Source organism: Paroedura picta, chromosome 13 (genome assembly GCF_049243985.1).
Source record: "Paroedura picta isolate Pp20150507F chromosome 13, Ppicta_v3.0, whole genome shotgun sequence".
In the NCBI taxonomy this organism is placed as follows: domain Eukaryota; kingdom Metazoa; phylum Chordata; class Lepidosauria; order Squamata; family Gekkonidae; genus Paroedura; species Paroedura picta.
In genome coordinates, this window is record NC_135381.1 from 26,881,548 (window position 1) to 26,901,862 (window position 20,315).

At 43.1% G+C, this 20,315-nt stretch overlaps 1 protein-coding gene and 1 long non-coding RNA gene across 6 annotated transcripts in view; one reads left to right on the forward strand and one right to left on the reverse strand.

Annotated features, from left to right (window-relative positions):
* Positions 1-344: 344 nt before the first annotated feature.
* Positions 345-20,315, reverse strand: part of SEPTIN6 (septin 6) — a 45,423-nt gene continuing 25,452 nt past the window's right edge. Inside the window, exons 9-11 of one of the 4 annotated variants that reach the window (XM_077307409.1) lie at positions 19,306-19,496; positions 18,168-18,214; positions 8,420-13,179 (exon numbers count right to left, since the gene is read on the reverse strand). In XM_077307409.1, the coding sequence (XP_077163524.1) occupies positions 18,211-18,214; positions 19,306-19,496 (195 nt within the window). In that variant the 3' untranslated portion in view covers positions 8,420-13,179; positions 18,168-18,210. Of the gene's footprint in view, positions 1,635-8,088; positions 8,386-8,419; positions 13,180-18,167; positions 18,215-19,305; positions 19,497-20,315 lie in introns of those variants that run through there. The other 3 variants (XM_077307408.1, XM_077307410.1, XM_077307407.1) reach the window with 3 other exon arrangements.
* Positions 1,628-19,488, forward strand: LOC143822369 (uncharacterized). Of its 2 annotated transcripts, XR_013226137.1 has the most exons (4): positions 1,628-3,657; positions 7,964-8,014; positions 15,663-15,777; positions 19,332-19,488. It is a non-coding gene; the product is annotated as an uncharacterized LOC143822369 (long non-coding RNA). The 2 variants fall into 2 exon arrangements; XR_013226136.1 differs by lacking the exon at positions 1,628-3,657 and having other exon boundaries at positions 7,146-8,014.

The following is a 20,315-nucleotide window of genomic DNA, read 5'->3' on the forward strand; positions in this document are numbered from 1 at the left end:
GTATTTCATTCCCCCAAATTAACTCTGACTTTTGGAGTCCAGTCCTAACCAGAACATTGCATAACACTTCCAAAACTGATCTGGACGGGATGGGATTTGAGGCAGTGATAAGTGCTGTGATGGAACTTTCATAATGGGAGACAAGCGTTCTTTGGGCCCTTAATTTCCAAAGCAGATACACAGATAGTGCAACTAACAGGAGGCCACTGAGTTTACTCTGAAGGACAAGAAACCCAAAATGGTGGTAGAGTTTCTTTATATGTTTGCCAGGCAACAGAATGTTCTTATGTAATCAAATATACAAGTAACATAAAATGTGTGTAAAACATCACCCAGGAATACTCTTTTGGGAGGGTTACTTTTTTATTGAAAATTGACAACGTTAGAAAGGTATCAAGCTCAACATGGCTGGTTCTTTCGTGTAAATAGATATGGAGTGTAGCTGTTGAATCACAATTCTTGTTGGTAAAGAAACAAAAATAATAAGAGGATAGACAGGAGAACAAAATTTTAGGAAACGGACCCCCCCCCCATGCAGTGAACGTTCCAAAAGTGCTTGAGGAAAAAAGCTTTCAATGCATTGTAAGGGCACTACAAGTGACTTGCTTCATAACTTCAAAAACAGACGACCAATTACTGACAAGTTTCTCAACAACCTTGACGGTTATAATATAATAAAGTCAGTTTGAAATCCAGAAGAACTTTAGGGAGGGTTGGCTTTTTTTTTTTTAGATTTAAATCACCATAGTAATACTTAGTATTTATACAATGCTTTTTTCTATGTTCTTAAAGCATTTTGTATGTCTTATCTCAGTAATTCTTATAACATCCCTGTAAGGTAGGTCAATATTATTATTCCCTTATTGGGGACAGTAGCCGAAAGAGCTTGCCTAAGGCCACCCAGAGAGCTTATGGCTTAGGGGAGAATTAACTTGGGGGCTTCCTGTGTCAGATCATGCTCTTCACCACTATGGTGCACCAGTCTCCAATAAATGCAATTGGTTTTGAAACTAGAACTATTGCTTAATCTGCGGATTACTTTGTACACAAGTTACCTAGGACCCAATTAAAAATATACCTTTTCCCCTTGCCCGTCCCCTGCTGCCCTTTGCTTCATTGTTAAAATGAAATATTCCTCAGAGGTAGCAAGTCGCTTGTTTCTCTGTTCACTGTTCATTGCATAAAACTTTTTTTAAAAATCCAAGCAAACCAATGAATTAGCACAATTGTTTTTTCACAGATACTTAAAAACACCCATCATATTTATATTACGCAAAAATAGGAAGGGAAATTTAAAAACAAAACTGCTTTCGTGTCGTTCAACTCTATAATGAATTCATCCATCACCTTTAGGGCCGCTCCTTGAAATTTCTAAGGTTACAAAGATGTTCACCTTCCTTCCATTATTTTCCTGTCTTGTTACAGTAACCACAAGACACCTCAGCTTTAAACACCCCATGCAAGTCAGGAAAAAAAACCCAGAACAAAACAACATAATTCTTTCCACATATCTTAAGACTTACTCATTCCTCCCCTTCCCTCTCCCAAATAGGGTGGGAATCCCTACACTTTTCCTCAAGTGGCAATCTTCTCCCTCAGACACAATGCAGCAGGCGAAGACAGATTAGAAAAAGCTAGAGAGAGAGGGAAAGAGAGAGGGGGGGAAAAACACAGATCATCATTAAAAAGCAGGGTGGGGTGCAGAACATTAAAAGAAAAAAAGATCCAAGCACAATTAAATCAAGAGAAGACAGATGAAGCTGAGCTTGTGCTCCAGTTAGGATTACAAAAGGAGCAGCACTCCCGTGCTAGAGGAGGTCAAACACATTAAATATTTGAACACAACATGTACTGCAGTAGAATTAGACTGCAACAGACATTTACACACTCAATGAAGGCAAGAATAAAAAATAGTTATTTCTCTAGAACAGTGCAAACTTTCAAAGGCTGGCTTTAAAAGAAAAAAACCTAACCAGAACTTTGCTGGATCAGAGGTATGTCCAGCTATTGCACAATTCTTTTTCTTGCAGCAACCAATCACTATCCATCTCCTATTTATTATCCCCCAGGATCAGGGCCTCAAGGGTATACTGTCTCTGAACAAGAATGGTCCACTGTAGTTCCTTAGTGAGAGTAATCAGCTACCCCTTGTTTCTGCTGTCCCAGAATGTGTATCAGACTGGTTATTACCTAGTGGCACCAGGCCCAACAAACCCTGGAGCCATTCTGTCAAAAATGTAGCTTGCCTATTAATACCTAATAGTGAACATTTGAGTTTCATCACAAGTTGAAAGAAAGTTAACACCCATTGGTTATGTGAATCCACCTTGAACATGTGTGAGAGAGGAAGAATGCTTTATACTACTTAGTACGGAAGTGTCAGAAAAGATGCTTTTAAAAAGCTGTTTGGAGTTGGAAATTTTTGGTCACTCACACACAGAGGCACCACCATTGTTCTGACTGCAGTTGTCTATGGCCACTGACCATCTCCCAGTTTAAAGACTTTTGTTCTAGAGCAACTTCTACGGTCAGGGATTAGAACTGCTGGTCTTCCACTCTGCTGCCATTAACAGCAATATGTTCAGAAATGGGTGCCTTGTTTTGCTACTTCACGCTAATGTGATTGGAGGGAGAGGGGCTAAGAATATCAGAGGACTAATAGATCAGAGCATACTAGTTTTTGACCATCCCGAGGTCCAAAAAGAACGATCTCTATGCTTTATTTTAGGTTCATTGATATGGTTATGTTGGTTGAATTAATGTATTTAATTATTAGATTTATATACCACCCCTCCCGGCCAGCCGACTCAGGGCAGTTCACAACAATGGAAAATACAATTTAAAACCAAGAGAGATAAGAACAAACAACCCCAACCACCCCCCATCCCTCCTGCCATGCAATGGCTAGAAACCCCATCTCCCACCATAGGTGGGGTGGTTCAATTAAATCTAATTGCAGATTTGAGGGAATGTAGCATGCTTTCAAGGTACTGTGAATTCCCAACTGGATTAGTGAGACCCCTTTTTAATTAATTATATGCCTGAACAAATCGCTGACAAACAGTAAAAATTGTTAAATTATATTCTATGAGGTCTTTTGCAAGTCTGTATTGAAATGGAATATAAACCTATCAATTCATTCATTTAACCTAAAGTGGACTTGTATAGTTCTGCAGGCACGGCGTTTGGTAGATCTGTGCTGCAGGAGGTAATCTCCACATAAGCATCTTCCCAGCCTAGGGACACTGCTCAGGGAGGTCCCAAGATGTCTTCGGCCTCTAGGAGAGAATGACCATTGGTCTTACTTGTGTGAGGTTCTTTTCCCCAGAGGTACAGGAAGACATCATCCCTCCCTAGAAGTTGCTATATTATTCTCCTGTTGATGTATATTTGTTAGCATGTTAGCATATTCTTTAATGGCAATTCCTCTCTTTCCTGTTCTTGATCCTATCTATGTGAGGAGTGATTTTTGTTAAGTTTTGTTCCAAGTTTCTTGTTAGTGCCAGTCATTGTGGAACAGTGCTGGAAGTCTCAAACAGGGGATCACAGGCATGCCCACACAGGAAACAGAAAGGAGAAAAAGTCCTGCCTCCCTGAGACGAGGGGTGAGAAACACCCAAGATGTCTTTCTGTACCTCTAGAGAGGACCCCTCACAGGTAAGACCAATGGTCTATCTCACCCATAATGCAAATGACTCTCCTTGGGACCACAGACGCCACCCACAGGAGTTATGGATACAGTGGGAGGAGAAAGGTGAGAAAATGTAGATGGCACTAAACTGGGAGCAAACACAGCAGAAGACAGATTCAGGAGACAGGATGATCTTGACAGGCTGGAAAATTGGGCTAAAATTAATAAAATGAATTTCAATAGTGATACATTTAAAGTTCTGCATTTAGGTTGGAAAAATCAAATGCATCATTATAGGATACAGAAGACCTGTCTTGGCAGTAGCATGTGCAAAAAGGATCTAGGGGTCTTAGTAGACCATATACTGAACATGAGTCAGCAGTGTGACTCGGTGGCTAAAAAAGGCAAATGGGATTTTGGCCTGTATCAAAATAAGTATTGTGTCCAGATCGCACAAGGTGATGGCACGGCTTCACTGCTCTGGTTCGGCCTCACTTAGAATACTGTATTCAGTTTTGTTTAGTGTAGAGAGAGGTGATATGATCTTCAAGTACTTGAAGGGCTGTCACATGGAGAATAGAGCAGAGTTGGTTTCTGTTGCTCCAGAGGGTAGGACCAGAAGCAATGGGATGAAATTAATTCAAAAAAAATTCAGCTAAACATCCAGAAGAAATTCCTGACAGAGCAGTTCATCAGTGGAACAGGCTTCCTTGGGAGGTGGTGGGTTCTCCTTCCTTGAAAGTTTTTAAGCAGGGGCTAGAGAGCCACCTGACAGAAATGCTGATTCGCTAAATCTGGGCAGATATTAAGTGGGTTGGCAGAAAGGATTGTGTCAGTGTTCAGCACTGGTGGCCCTTTCTAACATGCCACTTTAGGGTCGGGAGGCAAATTCCCACCAGGCCAGGGATTCTGTGTTTTTTTTGGGGGGGGGGCATCACCTGATCATGGAATTGGGGTCTCTGGGTAGGCAAATAGTTGTGAATTTCCTGCATTATGCAGGGGGTTGTACTAGATGACCTTGGAGATCTCTTCCAATTCTATGATTCTAAGTCATCCTCTGAATACAGGAAACTCTAGATCTAAGTCCTGGTGTTCTCTCAACTGCTGTACCATTACAAGAACCCTTTGAGGTAGGTTAAGCTGAGGGGGAGACTGGCCCATAGTTGCCCAGCAAGCTTTATAGTTCAGCAGGGATTTGTACGTAGAGCTGATTCCACAAGGGATGTTTTGCACACATGGAACAGAGGAAGTCTGCAAATTAAGTGAGGATGCACACGTTTTGCTTTCCAAATGGCAAGGGGAAATTCACCACCACCCAACATTATTCCTTTCCTCCCTCCACATCAAAGGTCTTTTCTTCAGTTTCTCTGCTAAGCTGAGCTGCACCAACAGCATAGCTCAGAAGAGAAATTAATTGATGAGATTCTGAGTTATGGGGAGCCCTGGCACAACAGCCTTCACATCTGTACTTATGCATACATGCAACAAGAGGAAAGGAAGAGGGGGCAGGTAGTGGTGATGTTGATAACACCAAGAGCTGCAGGGAAAGGAAGAGGGGGCAGGGCATGTGAATTGCATTCCTCCTTAAGGATGCCATCTCTGGGGCAGGGAGGGACCTCTGTGGAGTACAATGCTATGGAGTCCACCCTCCAAAGGAGCCATTTTCTCCAGTGGAACTGATCTCTTTAGTCTGGACATGAGCTATAATTCCAAGGGATCCACAGGTCCCACCTGGAGACTAGCATTCCTATTCTTCCCTGTTCTCATGTAGATTACTGCTGTTGCCATGGGTTATTATCACACTCTTGTGCAGATGAAGACTTCCTTTATGCTTAACCAGTATGCTGTTGAAGACAGCACCCAGGTCAGCTAATGGAAACGAGCTTGCACTTTACCTATTTTTACAGGTGATATGACCAGCAAGCATATTTCAAGAAAAAAATGAAATATATAAAACAAACAATGATCGTTAGAATATAAAAATGTAAGCAAAGATACAAGAAACATATAACTATGGTTGCCACAGCCAGGACTGTACTAAGTTAGTGGTGTTGTCTTTTAAATGCACTTGCACGAGTCAGCATAGGGTTTGGCTGGGGTTGGCAGAAAAAAATTAAAACACTGAAAATTCATGTTCTGTTTGCAAGAGGGAGCAATTTTAAAAAAAGGGAAAGGAGGGTAAATCCAAACTGCCTTGAAGACTGTTTCTTTTATTTTTACCCCTTCTCCAAGAACCTTTCTCTCAGGCCGACTTCACACATTCCGTGGGAGATCTGATAATACCTACGAAGCCCTTCAAATAAAGAAAATACTATACTCTTGCTAAGTATAGAGCATTATTCATCTACCTCACAATTTCAAGACTAGTCCCTAGTGGCTACATGAACTGAGGACTCTGTTTTGGGCTCCCATTCCCAGTGAAGTCATAGGATCTGGACAAATTGCCTGATCTCGAGCAGTTATTAAGACACATGGGTTCAGCAGCTTCTAGCTAGGCTGGAATTAAGCAGAATGCTGGAAGGAGTCCAATAAGGAGCACAAGTCCAGCTGAGGTGTAGGCTGTAACAGGGTCAGTAATATCACAAACTAGCAAGAAAGCCCATTGCAACCAGGAATGCAATGGGCGCTAGGACCCAGGGGACACCAGGAGGTGTTTTTTTTTCTGCTGCGTGGAGCTGTGAAAGGCTCCGACAGGGTTTTTTTGTTTTCTGCTGCTTGGAGCTGGGAAAGGCTCCTACAGGGTTTTGTTTTCTGCTGCTTGGATCTGTGAAAGGCTCCTTCCGGGGTTTTTTTTCTGCTGCTTGGATCTGTGAAAGGCTCCTGCAGGGTTTTTTTTTCCTGCTAGCTCTCGTGGGCGTGCCGGCTTGGAGCTCCTACAGGGGTTTTTTTCCTGCTGCTTGGAGCTGGGAAAGGCTCCTTCAGGGTTTTGTTTTCTGCTGCTTGGATCTGCGAAAGGCTCCTACAGGGTTTTTTTTTTCTGCTGCTTGGATCTGTGAAAGGCTCCTGCAGGGTTTTTTTTTTCTGCTAGCTCTCGTGGGCGTGCCGGCTTGGAGCTCCTACAGGGGTTTTTTTTCCTGCTGCTTGGAGCTGGGAAAGGCTCCTTCAGGGTTTTGTTTTCTGCTGCTTGGATCTGTGAAAGGCTCCTACAGGGTTTTTTTTTCTGCTGCTTGGAGCTGTGAAAGGCTCCTTCCGGGGTTTTTTTTCTGCTGCTTGGAGCTGTGAAAGGCTCCTGCAGGGTTTTTTTTTTCTGCTAGCTCTCGTCGGCGCGGCGGCTTGGAGCTCCTACAGGGGTTTTTTTTTCTGCTGCCTCTCGTCGGCGCGGCGGCTTGGAGCTCCTACAGGGGTTTTTTTTTCTGCTGCCTCTCGTCGGCGCGGCGGCTTGGAGCTCCTACAGGGGTTTTTTTTTCTGCTGCCTCTCATCGCGCTAGCGGCGAAAGGCTCCTCCGGGGGTGTTTTTTTTTTTCTGCAGCTTCTCGGCGGCTGGAGTCTTGTGTTGTGTTTGCGGCGGGGGCTTCCTTGGGGCCGGCCTGACGCGGTGAGAGACGCTTCGCGCCTCTCACCACGTCAGGCCGGGAGCAACTGCGAGCCGCGCTGAGCGCGGCTCGCAGTTGCTGGGGCTGGGAATCGGAGGGACCAATCGGCAGGCGCTTCGCGCCTGCCGTTTGGTCCCTCCGGTTGTCTGTCATGAGGAAGGGTCCAATCCGGACCCTTCCTCATCCCGGACACATCCCGCCCCAGAACCCCTTACTGTTTTATTTAGTCCGTGGCGCCCGCGGCGCCACGGGCGGTGTACAGATAAGTTTTAAGGTGCTCAATATAAAGGCAATGGTTATCTGGATTCCATGGGACACTCTAGGAGTGAGTTATGCCACCACCATTCAGTTAAGCCTGAACAATCCCAAAACAAAGGGTCTCTGGACATGGGATAGCAGGCCCTTTAACAGAAGGTACTTTCTGCTTCTGAAAGTCTGAGTTTTCTCAGTAGTGGATTACTTAACTTTATAGAGAATATCACAAGACACACTTGAGCAGCTGTAGAGTATAACTCCCCCCCCCCGCAAAAAAAAAAATTAAAAAAAATTAAAAAAGAAACCTCCAAACTTTCTGGCAGTTTCAGTCAGGAAATGCAAAAATGACAGCAGAGCTATATACAAATATTTGTGCTAGTGTTTGGAACTTTAGGGCTCAAGTGTTAGAAATCCTGACTCCAGATGGTCATTAAATGGCTAATAAGCATGCAGCAGAATTATCACCTTTCTAACTTAGACAGCAAAATGGACACAATTTTCCTTACATCATCTTGTTATGTCTTTTTCTTCCCTATATTGTTAGCTATCTGGACCCAGGGTTCTATTGCACATTGCAGAAGAAGAGGGAGAAGAGGTCTGTATTTATTGTAGTGTGTTGTTCTTCCTTCTCTATATATGGTTGTAGGTATAACAGAAAGAGGTCTATTGATATAAGGAACTTGCTGCATGTGTGATCCCCACTGCTAGAATGGTATCTATGAATTCCACTGCCTCTTTAAAAAAAAAACAGCCCTTCAGTGATGCTGTTTTACATAGTACATAAGCACACATAATTATACAGCAAAATCAAAATCAGATACTGATTATGCAGAAAATGGATCTATATTATCATTGGTAGAAGCATCATGAGAAAGCCATGGCTGAACTGAAGCATATTAATTAAATGAAGGTCCATTCCAGCCCCGTGTACGCAAGGGACACTACTCAGTACACAGCCATGGGTTACTGTAAAAGATTAAAAACAAAGCATTAACCAGAATTACTGTTCAAAAGAAGTTTATTTTAAAAAAGTTTTCCCATAGATATATAGACTATGGCAGGGTAATGTACAGAATACATTTCAGCATGAGGGGAACATACGAATTAATGAAGCTGCTTTCTACTGAATCAGACCTATCAAGGTCAGTATTGCCTAAACTGACTGTTGGCAACTGTACAATTCATGTGCAGTTATTTCACATCATCTATGACCTGATCCTTTTAGCTGTAGACACTGCAGATAGAACTTGGGACCTTCTACATGTTAAGTGTGCACTCTATCCCAGATCTTGCTAATTCCAAAAATATACAGTGCAATGTTTTCATTTTAAAAATTGGGGAAACCTATGCAGATCATTACTATGCAGATCATGGTTATATTTGCAGTTTATCTCCGGGATGGCCAATGTCTGCATTCTTTAGAAGAAGAAAAAGAGTAGGTTCTGATATGCCGCTTTTCTCTACCTGAAGGAGTCTCAAAGCGGTTTACAATTGCCTTCCCTTTCCCCTCCCCACAACAGAAACCCTGTGAGGTAGGTGAGGCTGAGAGAGCCCTCATATTACTGCTCAGTCAGAACAGCTTTATCAGTGCTATAGCGAGCCCAGGGTCACCCAGCTGGCTGCATGTGGGGGAGCGCGGAATCAAACCCAGCTTGCCAGATTAGAAGTCCGCACTCCTAACCACTACACCAAGCTGGCTCTCTTTAGGACAGCTTTATTTTCCAGACAGAGGCCACAGCAATATTTTACTGAAACACTCAAAAACAAATCTGACCACTGTCAGGTTCCACAATAAAACTGGAGACCTCATAGTTCTGGAACATATGTATTCAAGATTAGCAGAAGAATCTTTTAGAGAGAGCAAACACTGGCAAAGAAAACACCTTAAATGTTTCTGAAAGAATTTCCCATAATGAAACCGGACAAATTCTTATACAACATTGTAATGAGAAAATAGGTCCACATGGTAGGGCACGTAGGAGTAAAATTGCCTCAAGATAGAGAGCTTAAAGCCGAGAGATACGTCTTAATTGATGTATTACTGTTAAATGCATTTCAGACTCTGCAGTGGTAATCATTGAAGAAGTATTTGAAAATGGGGCAAAATATACCTAGGAGCCCATTCTGATTGCCCAGAAATTATATGATTTATACACCAAACAAGAGTGGCTGTGAGACATCATTTTGGCCTGCTGATTTCGTTTTTTTCTTATTCATGATAATGGTGACAAAAACAATCACACATTTAGTTTGGTGAACTAGAAAATTAACAGAATAATTAAAATGGCTTCCAAGGGGTTTTGCCTAGATAATTTTTTTTTTTTTGACACAGAGCTTACCTAGACTACAAACATGGATGACTTTCACAGTCATTACTTCCTTACAAGAAAACTGGGGATTATAGCTTAGTGAGGATACGTGAAAACTCTTAAATATCTTTATTCCCACATCAGCCACTACAGAACTACTGTTACCAAGATTCTCAGGGGACAGAGATTATTTGTAGTATAAATCTGACCTTGGTGTACAGCTGGTTCTAACCTGAGTTAATTTTGCTACATCCTTCATCTTGTTAATTCTTTACTGTATCTCCTTAAAGTCCTTTAGTCCAAGTCTGATATTTTATCATCATCCATAAACTACAAAAACAAATGCCCAAAAAACCCTTCATTTAAATAATTTCAACAAAATACAATTCCTCCCCCAAATCAAAGTGAAATAAAGCACTGCAGATTTCCTTTTCTTGAAAGCTAAACCTCCAACCTGAGTCTTTGAGAACAAAAAAAGTTTTATTTGAAATAAAACATTTTTAAAAAGCTCATAGGGTTTCTTTCCACCTTTGTGAAGAAAAAATGTTTACCATATTCCTAATCAGCTGTTTTTGTATTAAAAAGATCCCAGTAATATGTTTGCATTCTGGAGTGCAGACAAACAGACCAGCATCCGTCTGCGAGTCTGGAAAGTGCAGGAAGATCTAAATAAAGAATATTTATAGCCTGAAACTGTAAACAAGTAAATGGCTGGAGAGACATGGGGAGTGACTTTTCTCAAACTTGGTCTATTTGCCAGGAAGGTCCTATGAAATCAAAGGCATAAGTGGCCCAGAATTTCAAGTAGAGTTAACTTTACAGGAAAGTAGACAATGAAACTTTGGGGAAAACTAGGTGATCCACTTTTATTAGGCAATGACTTGGCCTTGTGGACAACAACAGGGACTGCAGTTGCCAGAAGTAGGCCTTCGGCTTCAGAAGGGCAGACATCCAGCCAAGCAACAGACTGTGCTAGTCAAGGGGTGTCTGGGGCCACGTGCATTCCTTTTGAAGGGGCACATGTGAGGGGGGAGAGTTTTCCCTTCACCCTAACTGCCTGAAGATGAGCTGTACTTCCAGGAGATTCTCAGACCCCACCTGGAGGTTGGCATCCCTAAACCTCAGTGGGATACAATGCTACAGACTCGCCCCTCCAATGCAGTTTTGCCTGTGGAGCTGATCTTTATAGTCTGGAGATGAGCAGCAATTCCAGGAGATCTCCAGGCCCCACCTAGAGGTTGGCTGTCCCTGGTCTGAACATATTCCTTGAAGTCTGAAAGTGGGGCCTCAAAAGTGTGTAATGCCCCGCAGCGACCTAGCACCCCTTGACCTATTTCAGGTCAAAAAAACACTGCAGAGAGGAGGTAAGGTTGCCAGATTGGTGTAGGTTCGTGTTCTGGAATCCCACACTACCTAGGTGTGCATAAACCTGACTAGGGTCAAGACTGCTGTGCACAGAGAGACCTCCTATTAGGGTTGCCAGCTTCAAAGTGAGGCACTAAAACTACACCAAACCATGAGCTAGCTCTCTCTACCCCACCTCCCTCCCCCCAGGGAGTCTGTTATGGGGAGAGGAAGGGAGGGCAATTGTAAACTGCTTTGAGACATCTGAGGCCTGATGGGTCACTGTGGACTATTCCCAGTTCTCACAGAGTTCTCTCAGCTCCACCTTACTCACAGGGTGTCTGTTATGGGGAGAGAAAGGGAAGGCAATTTGAAACTTCTTTGAGACACCTGAGGCAAGCTGGGTGTCTGCGGCCCATTCCCAGTTCTCTCAGATCTCTCACAGCACCACTTCCCTCACAGGTTGTCTATTGTGGGGAGATGAAGGGAAAAGGTAAACCACTTTGAGATTCCTTAGGGTAGTAAACAGCAGGGTACAACAATCCAGCTCTTCTTCTAAGGGGCAACAGTGAAAGAAGCATGTGGGCACATAATGTTATATCAACAGTAAAAAAATGGAGACAGAAGGAGCAGGTGGACACCTGTGTACTGTGTGGATTAGGGCAGGGGGACATTTTGATGTCTGTGGCCTAATTCACACTAGAAAGGAAATGAGGTTGAATGTAGAAATGGGAGGAATTGGTTGCCCTATAATCTCCCCCTAAGAAGGGTCTCCAGTCTAATTTTCCCTTCACATATCTGAAGACATGGCTCTGGAAAGCTCATTTGTAACCACTATGCCACAATTACCAAAGGTCAGTCCTCTCCTATACTCAACGAACATTCCAAACCACAGGTTCTTGATACCCATATCTCCAGACCCATGCCCTCATTTGTCACCACATTGCCACAACACACATTTTCAACCCCATGGCCTTACAAACTGGACAACGCCTCTTCTTCCTTTTCCCATTGCCAAGTTCTCTCAATCACTCTCTTCCTTTCTACTTCCCACATTCTTTGCTATTTCCCCCCCTCCCCCCCACTAGCGCCTGTTGTACCAGCTACAACGGGCTTTAATTCTAGTAATCTAATAAAGTACAATAAAACAAATTTCTTATTGAGATGGTATTCTAGGCTGTATTGCTTTAGACTGCAGATGGGAGCTAACATAATGGAATGTCCCTTCCCACGAAGAAGAAAAGTTGTTTTTTTATATGTTACTTTTCTCTGCTAGGAGTCTCAAAGTGACTTACAATCACCTTCCCTTTCTTCTCCCCACAACAGACACCCTGTGAGCTGGGTGAGGCTAAGAGAGCCCTGATATCACTGCTCAGCCAGAACAGCTTTATCAGTGCTGTGGCGAGCCCAAGGTCACCCAGCTGGTTGCATGTGGGGGAGCGGGGAATCAAACCTGGCTCACCAGATCAGAAGTCTGTACTCCTAACCACTAAATCAAGCTGGCTGAAAGTTCCTTATCAAAGAAAATTAGCTGTCCAGGACAAGTTCTACCTTCTCATTGTAAATTAAGGAATAGAAAATTCTTAAGACGGGTTTGTTTCAGGCAGCTAATGCCTGCCTCTATGGCAAGTTCTGAATCAATAAAAAAGTAACTTAAATATGAATGAAACAATACTGAAGATGAACCCTATTCAACTTCATTAACCCCCCCCCCAAAAAAAAAACTCGTTTGTCTTAACAACAGAACTCAAGTGTCACAGTATGAGGTACAACTGGTAAGCAAACATGCAGTTTTGCCATGCATGCATGCACACACACACATGCATCTATGTATTCATGTGTTGTTGGTATTCAGTGTCTTAGGACATTAGTCCTGCAAGCTTCTGGTAAACAACAGGCACTTGGATCCTCTCTCATTGGGCTCCATGGAAATTTTGGCCGAGTTCTTCAAAACAGTCAAGAGAGAGTCTTGTGTGTTTTGGAAGCTGGCAAACAGAGCAAGAGGGTACATTGGAAGGAGATGGGCAAACATGTAGAACTGCAGGATAATTCAAAATGGGATGGTGGTTTCTGGTGCAAAAAGAAAAGGATCTACAGGAAACCTGAACTGGAAAATGAAAAGAAAAAGGATTAATGTTTCTCTGGATTAATAGTATGTTAATAAGAAATTCTGGGCAACATATTTGGGACCACAGTGGGAACAATGCAGGGTGCAAAGGCAACTGTTAATGGATGCTGAATACAATCAGCACGTAATACCCATGAATATAGTGGGCATGTTGCTTTAATTCTAACATTCCTTTTCTGAATGTATAAATTCTGAACATAGGACCAGAACCAATTGGATGAAATTAATTCAAAATAATTTTTGGCTAAACATCCAGAAGAAGTTCCTGACAGAGTGGTTCCTCAGTGGAACACATTTCCTCAGGAGGTGGTGGGTTCTCCTTCCTTGGAAGTTTTAAAGCAGGGGATAGATAGCTGATTCTGTGAATTTAGGCAGATAATAAGTGGGTGGCCAGATGGGGTTGGGTCCATGCTTGGCTCTTGTGGCCCTTTCTTTCGTGCCCAGGGAAATGCCAACCACCACTTTGGGGTCAGGAGGCAAATTTCCTCCAAGCCAGACTGGCCAGGAATTCTGGGGGGGAGCTAATCTGGGTGTGGAATGTTGGGGTCATTATGGGTGGACGGGGTGATTGTGAGTCCCCTGCATTCTGCAGGGGGCTGGATTAGATGACCCTGGAGGCCCCTTCCAACTCTGACTGATTCTAAGTAACCTGAAACCATATCTTCAAATGTCCACAATAGTCCTAAAAATTAATTTTTTGAAACTTAATGATTTTGAGCCAATGTTCTCCTGCCTTTAAGCTCACAAGTACTGTAATCACATTGTCAAAAAGGCTAGAAAGAATTTCAGGTTTCTGAAATGCTAGGAAATATTGAAGAGCACAAACAAAACAAAAACTCTCTTACTCTCTACACATAGCCTGAATGTTGCCCACCTTGAGTGTCTAATTTGTATAGGGAGAAAAAAGTGTTAATTTGGTTTAATTCTACTTGAACACACAAGAAGACACAGTGCGATTAATACAACTGTTGAAATTTCAGCAGATTGCATGAGGCTGGCTCACTTCAGCACAGAATGTTTATGTCCCAGTAAACATGGACAAGCCTTGCCACACTTCTGGGAGTGTTTGTGAATTGTGGAAAAAAGGATTGGTTGCAGGCCATGAGAAAAACAGATACCCCATTCAGAAAAGCAATGTTTGCAAATTGTATTAGGAACAAAAAGGACGCCTATTTGCACTGAAAACCAGTGTCACTGAGTTGCATGTGGAGGTCTGCCAAAAGCCATCCAAAGCTAACAAAACCCTGCAATGTTTATTCCAGCTACTTTCCAGCCCCTGGACATGTTCTTGGGCCTCAGATAAACACTATGATTGTTTGAATTTATTTTTCAAGTTTCAAGCCTTGAAGAGCAAGCAATTATTTTTTCCCCTCTCCACAGGCTTACTCCTATTTTGTCCTGCATCCAATTGTTCCATCATAGCTCACTGAACTCAGAAGAATCCCTATTTCAGTTGGGCCATACAGAGTAAAACAGCTGGCACAAGGCTAGCTATGATTCAGATGAGTTTTGGCCTTCCTGAACCATGCTGGCAAAGACCTTTCATGACAGGGGCAGGCTAAGTTATTGTAGAATGCTGATTCTGACTTGTTTCCACACAGATATTTTTCTCCTGTCCGGTGCCCAAATTAAAGTGCTTTTTGAAGGGTGGGGGGAGATCCACATATCATGCTTCAACCTTCCCCTGCAAAGGTCTTACCCGCATTGTAATAATTTCCTGCTGATGGAGTCATGTGTGTCTCGCATTTTCCCTACCAAAGGCTTTAAAAAAATGTAATTGCTATAGTGCTATAACAATCACCATTTTTTTAAAAGGACCACAAAAACAATCCTTTTTCAGGGGAGCCAGCTTGCCGGTAGAGCAGCATAAAGACTTAAATAATAAATTAAAAAATAGCATGGCAGCTGTGGGAAGGACATGTGCAGAAGACTCCACTGCCAGTGTGCCTTTGCAGGAACAATAAAAGAAAAACCAGACCTCTCTGCAGTATGGAAGCAGCTCACATCCTGAAATGGAGAAAGCACAGGGCTGCCAACCCTGGTTTCACCCATAGTTGAACAAGCACAAGGTTTATAGCCCCCTCATCCTTGTCATGGACCACAGATGTGAGATGAATTTTTTCCCTATGGATCATTTTTCATTTATAAGGTTTTATAAAATTAATACAGATTAATAACTTCTAATATAACATTAAGTAAGCTTGGCAGTTTCAAAGGTGTAATGAATGTTTTTCAGATGACTAACAATTGTGTAAGAAAGTACACAACATTGTTTTAATTTGCAAGTGGGGAGGATGGGATAAATATAATAATTCAAATATTAAAAAGCAAGTTATGAATTCACCTCATTGGGTTTGAATTGGGCTACACAGACAAAACTAAAGTTTTAAATTTATATTTCTCTTCTGACTTTGTGGAAGGGAAACTGTAATCACTGTTCTCATTGTTCTCTGTTGCCCCAGAGGGTCAGACCAGAGCCAATGGGTTGAAATTAATTCAAAAGAATTTCCAGCTAAACATCTGGAAGAAGTTCCTGACAGAGCGGTTCCTCAGTGGAACAGGCTTCCTTGGGTGGTGGTGAGTTCTCCTTCTTTGGAAGTTTTTAAGCAGAGTCTAGATGGTCATCTGACAGAAATGCTGATTTTATGAACTTGGGCAGTTTGTGAGTGGGTGGGCAAGAAGAGATGTCCCAGTATTTGCCTCTTGTGGCCCTTCCTTGCATACCCAGGGAATAGTTTATCACCACTGTGGCGAATTTTCTTCAGGCCAGGCTGGATTTTTTAATTTTTGGTGGGGGGCAGGATCACTTAAGTATGAAATTGGGATCACTGTGGGTAGGCAGGTAGTTTTGAGTTCCTGGACTGTGCAGGGGGTTGCACTAGATGACCCTTGAGGACCCTTCCAACTAGGGTTGGGTGCTTTGGCGGCCGAAACAGCTGTTCTAGCCCGAAGCAGCCAGCGCCAGAACACAGGGGGGAGGGGCAGCACCGGTGTCAGTGCGCCAGTCAGCGCACACAGGCACGCAACCAGGATGCAGGTCCTGGCTGCTTCAGGCCAGAACGGCTGCTTCAGCCGCCAAAGCACCCAACTCCAATTCCAACTCTATGACTATATATGGTATTAACAAGTAATGCAAATGATGCTACAGAGAGAAAGTAAAATGAGGTCCTCTAGTGATCTCCAGGGAAGAGAGTTTAAATACTGCTGAAATATATGAGTGGACAACCAAATCCACAGCATATTCTACAGCTATGCTAAAATTAGTGCCTTAACAATTATCAGTGTCCCTCCTTTTTGTTTTTAAATTTAAACCATGTAAGGGAAGCACATGCCATATTATGTTTAATTCTTTAAATAAATATTCTTTCATTAAAATGTCAATAACAAAAATAATGAAGTTTTAAGTTGGTTTTTGTATAATTATACTCCACAATTAGGTTATTTTTTTCTTTATCAAATATTTCAGTTTAAATATTTGTTGCTAATGCAACATAAAATTAAGATAGCGTACTCTTGTTACTAAGTATTAAAACAAACTAAACACAATCAGATTATATTTTATTTAGACCATGGGAAGTTTTCCAATTATAAATGTTTCTTGGAAAATCGGTATCATCAGTGTGAGCAAGAAATGGGTTAAACAGTCCTCCATCTGCATCTCAGCTACTGCAGGACCTGGTATATACATGGCAGCAGAATAAAGGGATACAATGGACTGTACTAAGACAGCAGGTTGCCTTTTTGGATATTCACCCATGATAAAAAAAGAGGAAGATTCTAGCCTTGCCAGTTTAGAAAAATAGCTTGTAAGGACAGGAAATATTACTTTCATCTGGCAACCCTATCAAGACTTAAGAGCTAAGATATGGATTTGCTTTCTTTTACTTTTTGTCATGCTGTTTTTGCCTTGCCATCCTTGCTTTGTAATGTGGCTTAAATATATAATATATATATATTATAAAACTACACTTTATTATAACAAACTTGGCCTCTGAGTGAACTGGTTTTGGCGCTCTCTATCCTGTGGGAACCCAGAGGGGCTGGGCAATCTTCTTTCCCTGGCTTGGAGTGTTCTTACATAGCAGTACAAAAGAGCATTCAAAAATGGGATCCCCTATCTGCAATCTAAACCAGTACATACATTCTAGTGCCTCACTCCAGGGTTGTGGGCAGGCTTCCCGAGGAGGATGGCATTTCAGAGGTGACATTACTTCCACGTGATGTTCTACGAATTATCCTTAATTGCTGTAGTAAACACCCTAAGACTAATGGAAATTCCTAGAGCATCAATGCCATCTTCCACCCATTTTTACTCCCACTCCTAATGTTATTGAGGGTTGGTGCAGGGGATGGCTTGCAGATGGCAGGCTTAATTGTGAGTTCAATTAAAAATGTCTGTTGGATGAAACAAACTTACCTTATATAGCACATGGCTAGCACCCACCAAGCTGCTGCATATGCACTGTTAATATGTCAGCGCAACTTCTGCCTAAACTACAGGCATGCTAAGACTGCATATGTGATAGCTAAGCCCCCAATGTCAACAATGTTAGATGTGTGTAACATCCCATGAGTAATTTCTTCTTGCACTCCAGCATTCTGTTTAATCCAGGCATGTAGATCAGACCTGGGTGAAGGGAGTTGAGAGGTGAATAATAAGGGCATGATAGACTGAAGTTGGTAGCCATGTTGGTCTGAAGCAGCAGAACAAATTTAGAGTCCAGTTTATCTGAGGAAGTGTGCGTGCACACGAAAACTCAAACCTTGAATAAATCTTTGTGAGTCTTAAAGGTGCTACTGGACTCTGAATTGGTTCTAATAAGGGCATGTTGGGGGCAACTGGGTCTGTTGGCTGTGGTAGGTGCCAGATCATACTGCAAAGGCTGTGGGTCCAATGTGGCATTTTATCTTCGCACACAATGCCTTTTGATCCCAGTGCAATGGCTATCGTGTTTAGTCAAGCTTACCAGCACAGTGTACCCTCATGCACCATGCAGCAAACAGCAGGGGTTAACTGTAAAAACAGCATACAAATGACAACTCATGAGGATGAAAGCAAAACGTCAGTTTGCCAAAAATAAAAGAAAACAATAAATTAGTACATTGTTTAAAGAAGAACAAACAAAAAAAAGACCTTAATCGGGCTAATCAACACAGGAATTTCCTCAAACTAGAGTGACATATGGCCTAATTTTCCAGTGCTAAAATGAAAGACTATAATGGCAGAGAAGGCACCACTCCACAGACTCATCTGTACGATCACCCCTCCCCCCCCATACCTGGCATCGGTAACTGGAGAAGCAAAATGAATGTGGGCAGCAGGGGACTGGGCCTTAAATGGCAGGTGTTTCTTTTTGGGTGACTTTGGTGGCAAGGAAATAATGGCTTCAGCTAGGGTTGGGCACTTTGGCGCCTGAAGCAGCTGGTTTCTTCCGGTGCAGCGAGCGCTACGCCACGAGGGGGAGGCGCGGGCGTTAGCACGCTGGCGGGCACACACACGCAGGTGCAGAGATCCGTGCCTGCGTGTGTGTGCCCACCAGCGCACTGTTGCCCACCCCTTCCCTCTCCCCTGCAGCATGGCGCTTATTGCGCCAGGAGAAACTGGCTGCTTCGGGCGCTGAAGTGCCCAATCCTAGCTTCAGCTGTGTGGTGAGGGGTCAGGATGCCCTGACTGACTGCTGTCACGTGGAACAATTCAAAGCAATCTATCATAATGTGTGAACTGACTTTCAGGCAATTTTCATATGTTAGCTGTGACAGGTTTCCCATTAGATCAGGGTTACGTTTTAGCACATGCTATATGATAACAGAGGAGGCCTCCCCAGATGTCGGGTTTGTTAAGCAACTTGCATTCATCCGTTATTTTACCAGCATTTCAGCCAGCGGGATCAGAGACTTTCTTAGCACAGCCAAGAGTCAACTGACTTCTGTTAAATATGCAATAACTCTGTTCAGGGAGAACATGGCAGTCTCTCACTTCACTCTTTGGAGTCAGTGCCTGAACCGAAGCAGCTAAGATACGTCTGCTCTGTTCCAGAAGGTAAAGGCAGAGCAGTGGTAAGGGAGAACAGCAGCACGAAAGACTAATGAAGGAAGCAAACTTACTTTTTCCTCTCCTTCTCTCGTTTCAGAGTTTGCGATCCTCCTGCTTGTTGGGCCTGAGACTGGAGCAATTCAGCTGCCATCTTCCTCTGCTTGAATGCGTTGATTTCATCGTCTAGTGATTTCTTCTTGTCCTCCAGTTTCTTCTTTTCATCCTGATGAAGTTTCTTCAAGCGATCAAATTTCTCATGCAACTTAAAGAGCAAAAGGCCAGTTATTTTTACGCTGGAGCAGAACAAAAGCACCGAGGATACATTCTCTCCCATGGCAGCCATTTGCCCACCATGGACTTCTTCAGAAGCTTATCTGTGGCCCCTCAATGGACCTGGCAACACTAACATGCACCATCACTACTGGAGCAAAACGGGAAGCGCTGTCATCATGTTGCTCTGTACAGTTTAGGCTGAATAGCACACCACTGGAACGATGCAATGGCATCACTTTAGGGTTGCCAGTTCCCCCCTGACATGGGAGGGTAGGGCTGCCAGATCCAGGTTTAGAAATTCCTCAGGTTTTGATGATAGAACCAGGGGGGTGAGGACAGGAATTCATTGGGGTACAATGCCATAGATTCCTCCTCCAAAGCACCCAGTTTCTCCAAGGGAACTGATCTGTACAGCCTAGAGGGGAACTTCAATTCCAGGGGATTCCCAGGACCCACACGGAAGCTGGCATCCCTGCATCACTTCCAGTTTTGTCCTGAAAGTGACTGTGTGCATAAACCCGAGAGAGGCCTGCCATGCCTTGTAGATCACTGGTTGGACATTTTCAAAAACAGTATGGTAAAATCATATGGAAGTCTGAGTGTGCCCATGATATCACTTCCAAGTCTTACCTGCTACTGTACTCCTTGATCCTACCCCACCCCCATTGCCTCCCACCACGATTTCAGGTCCCAATGGTTAAGCAAAAGCTTGCCAGAAGGTCTCCTGCTATAGCAGAAACAAAGCCTATGAGGAAGGGAAAAGGAGCCCAGGCTAGGAAGTCTCTCACTGTAGGAGACTGCACCCCCT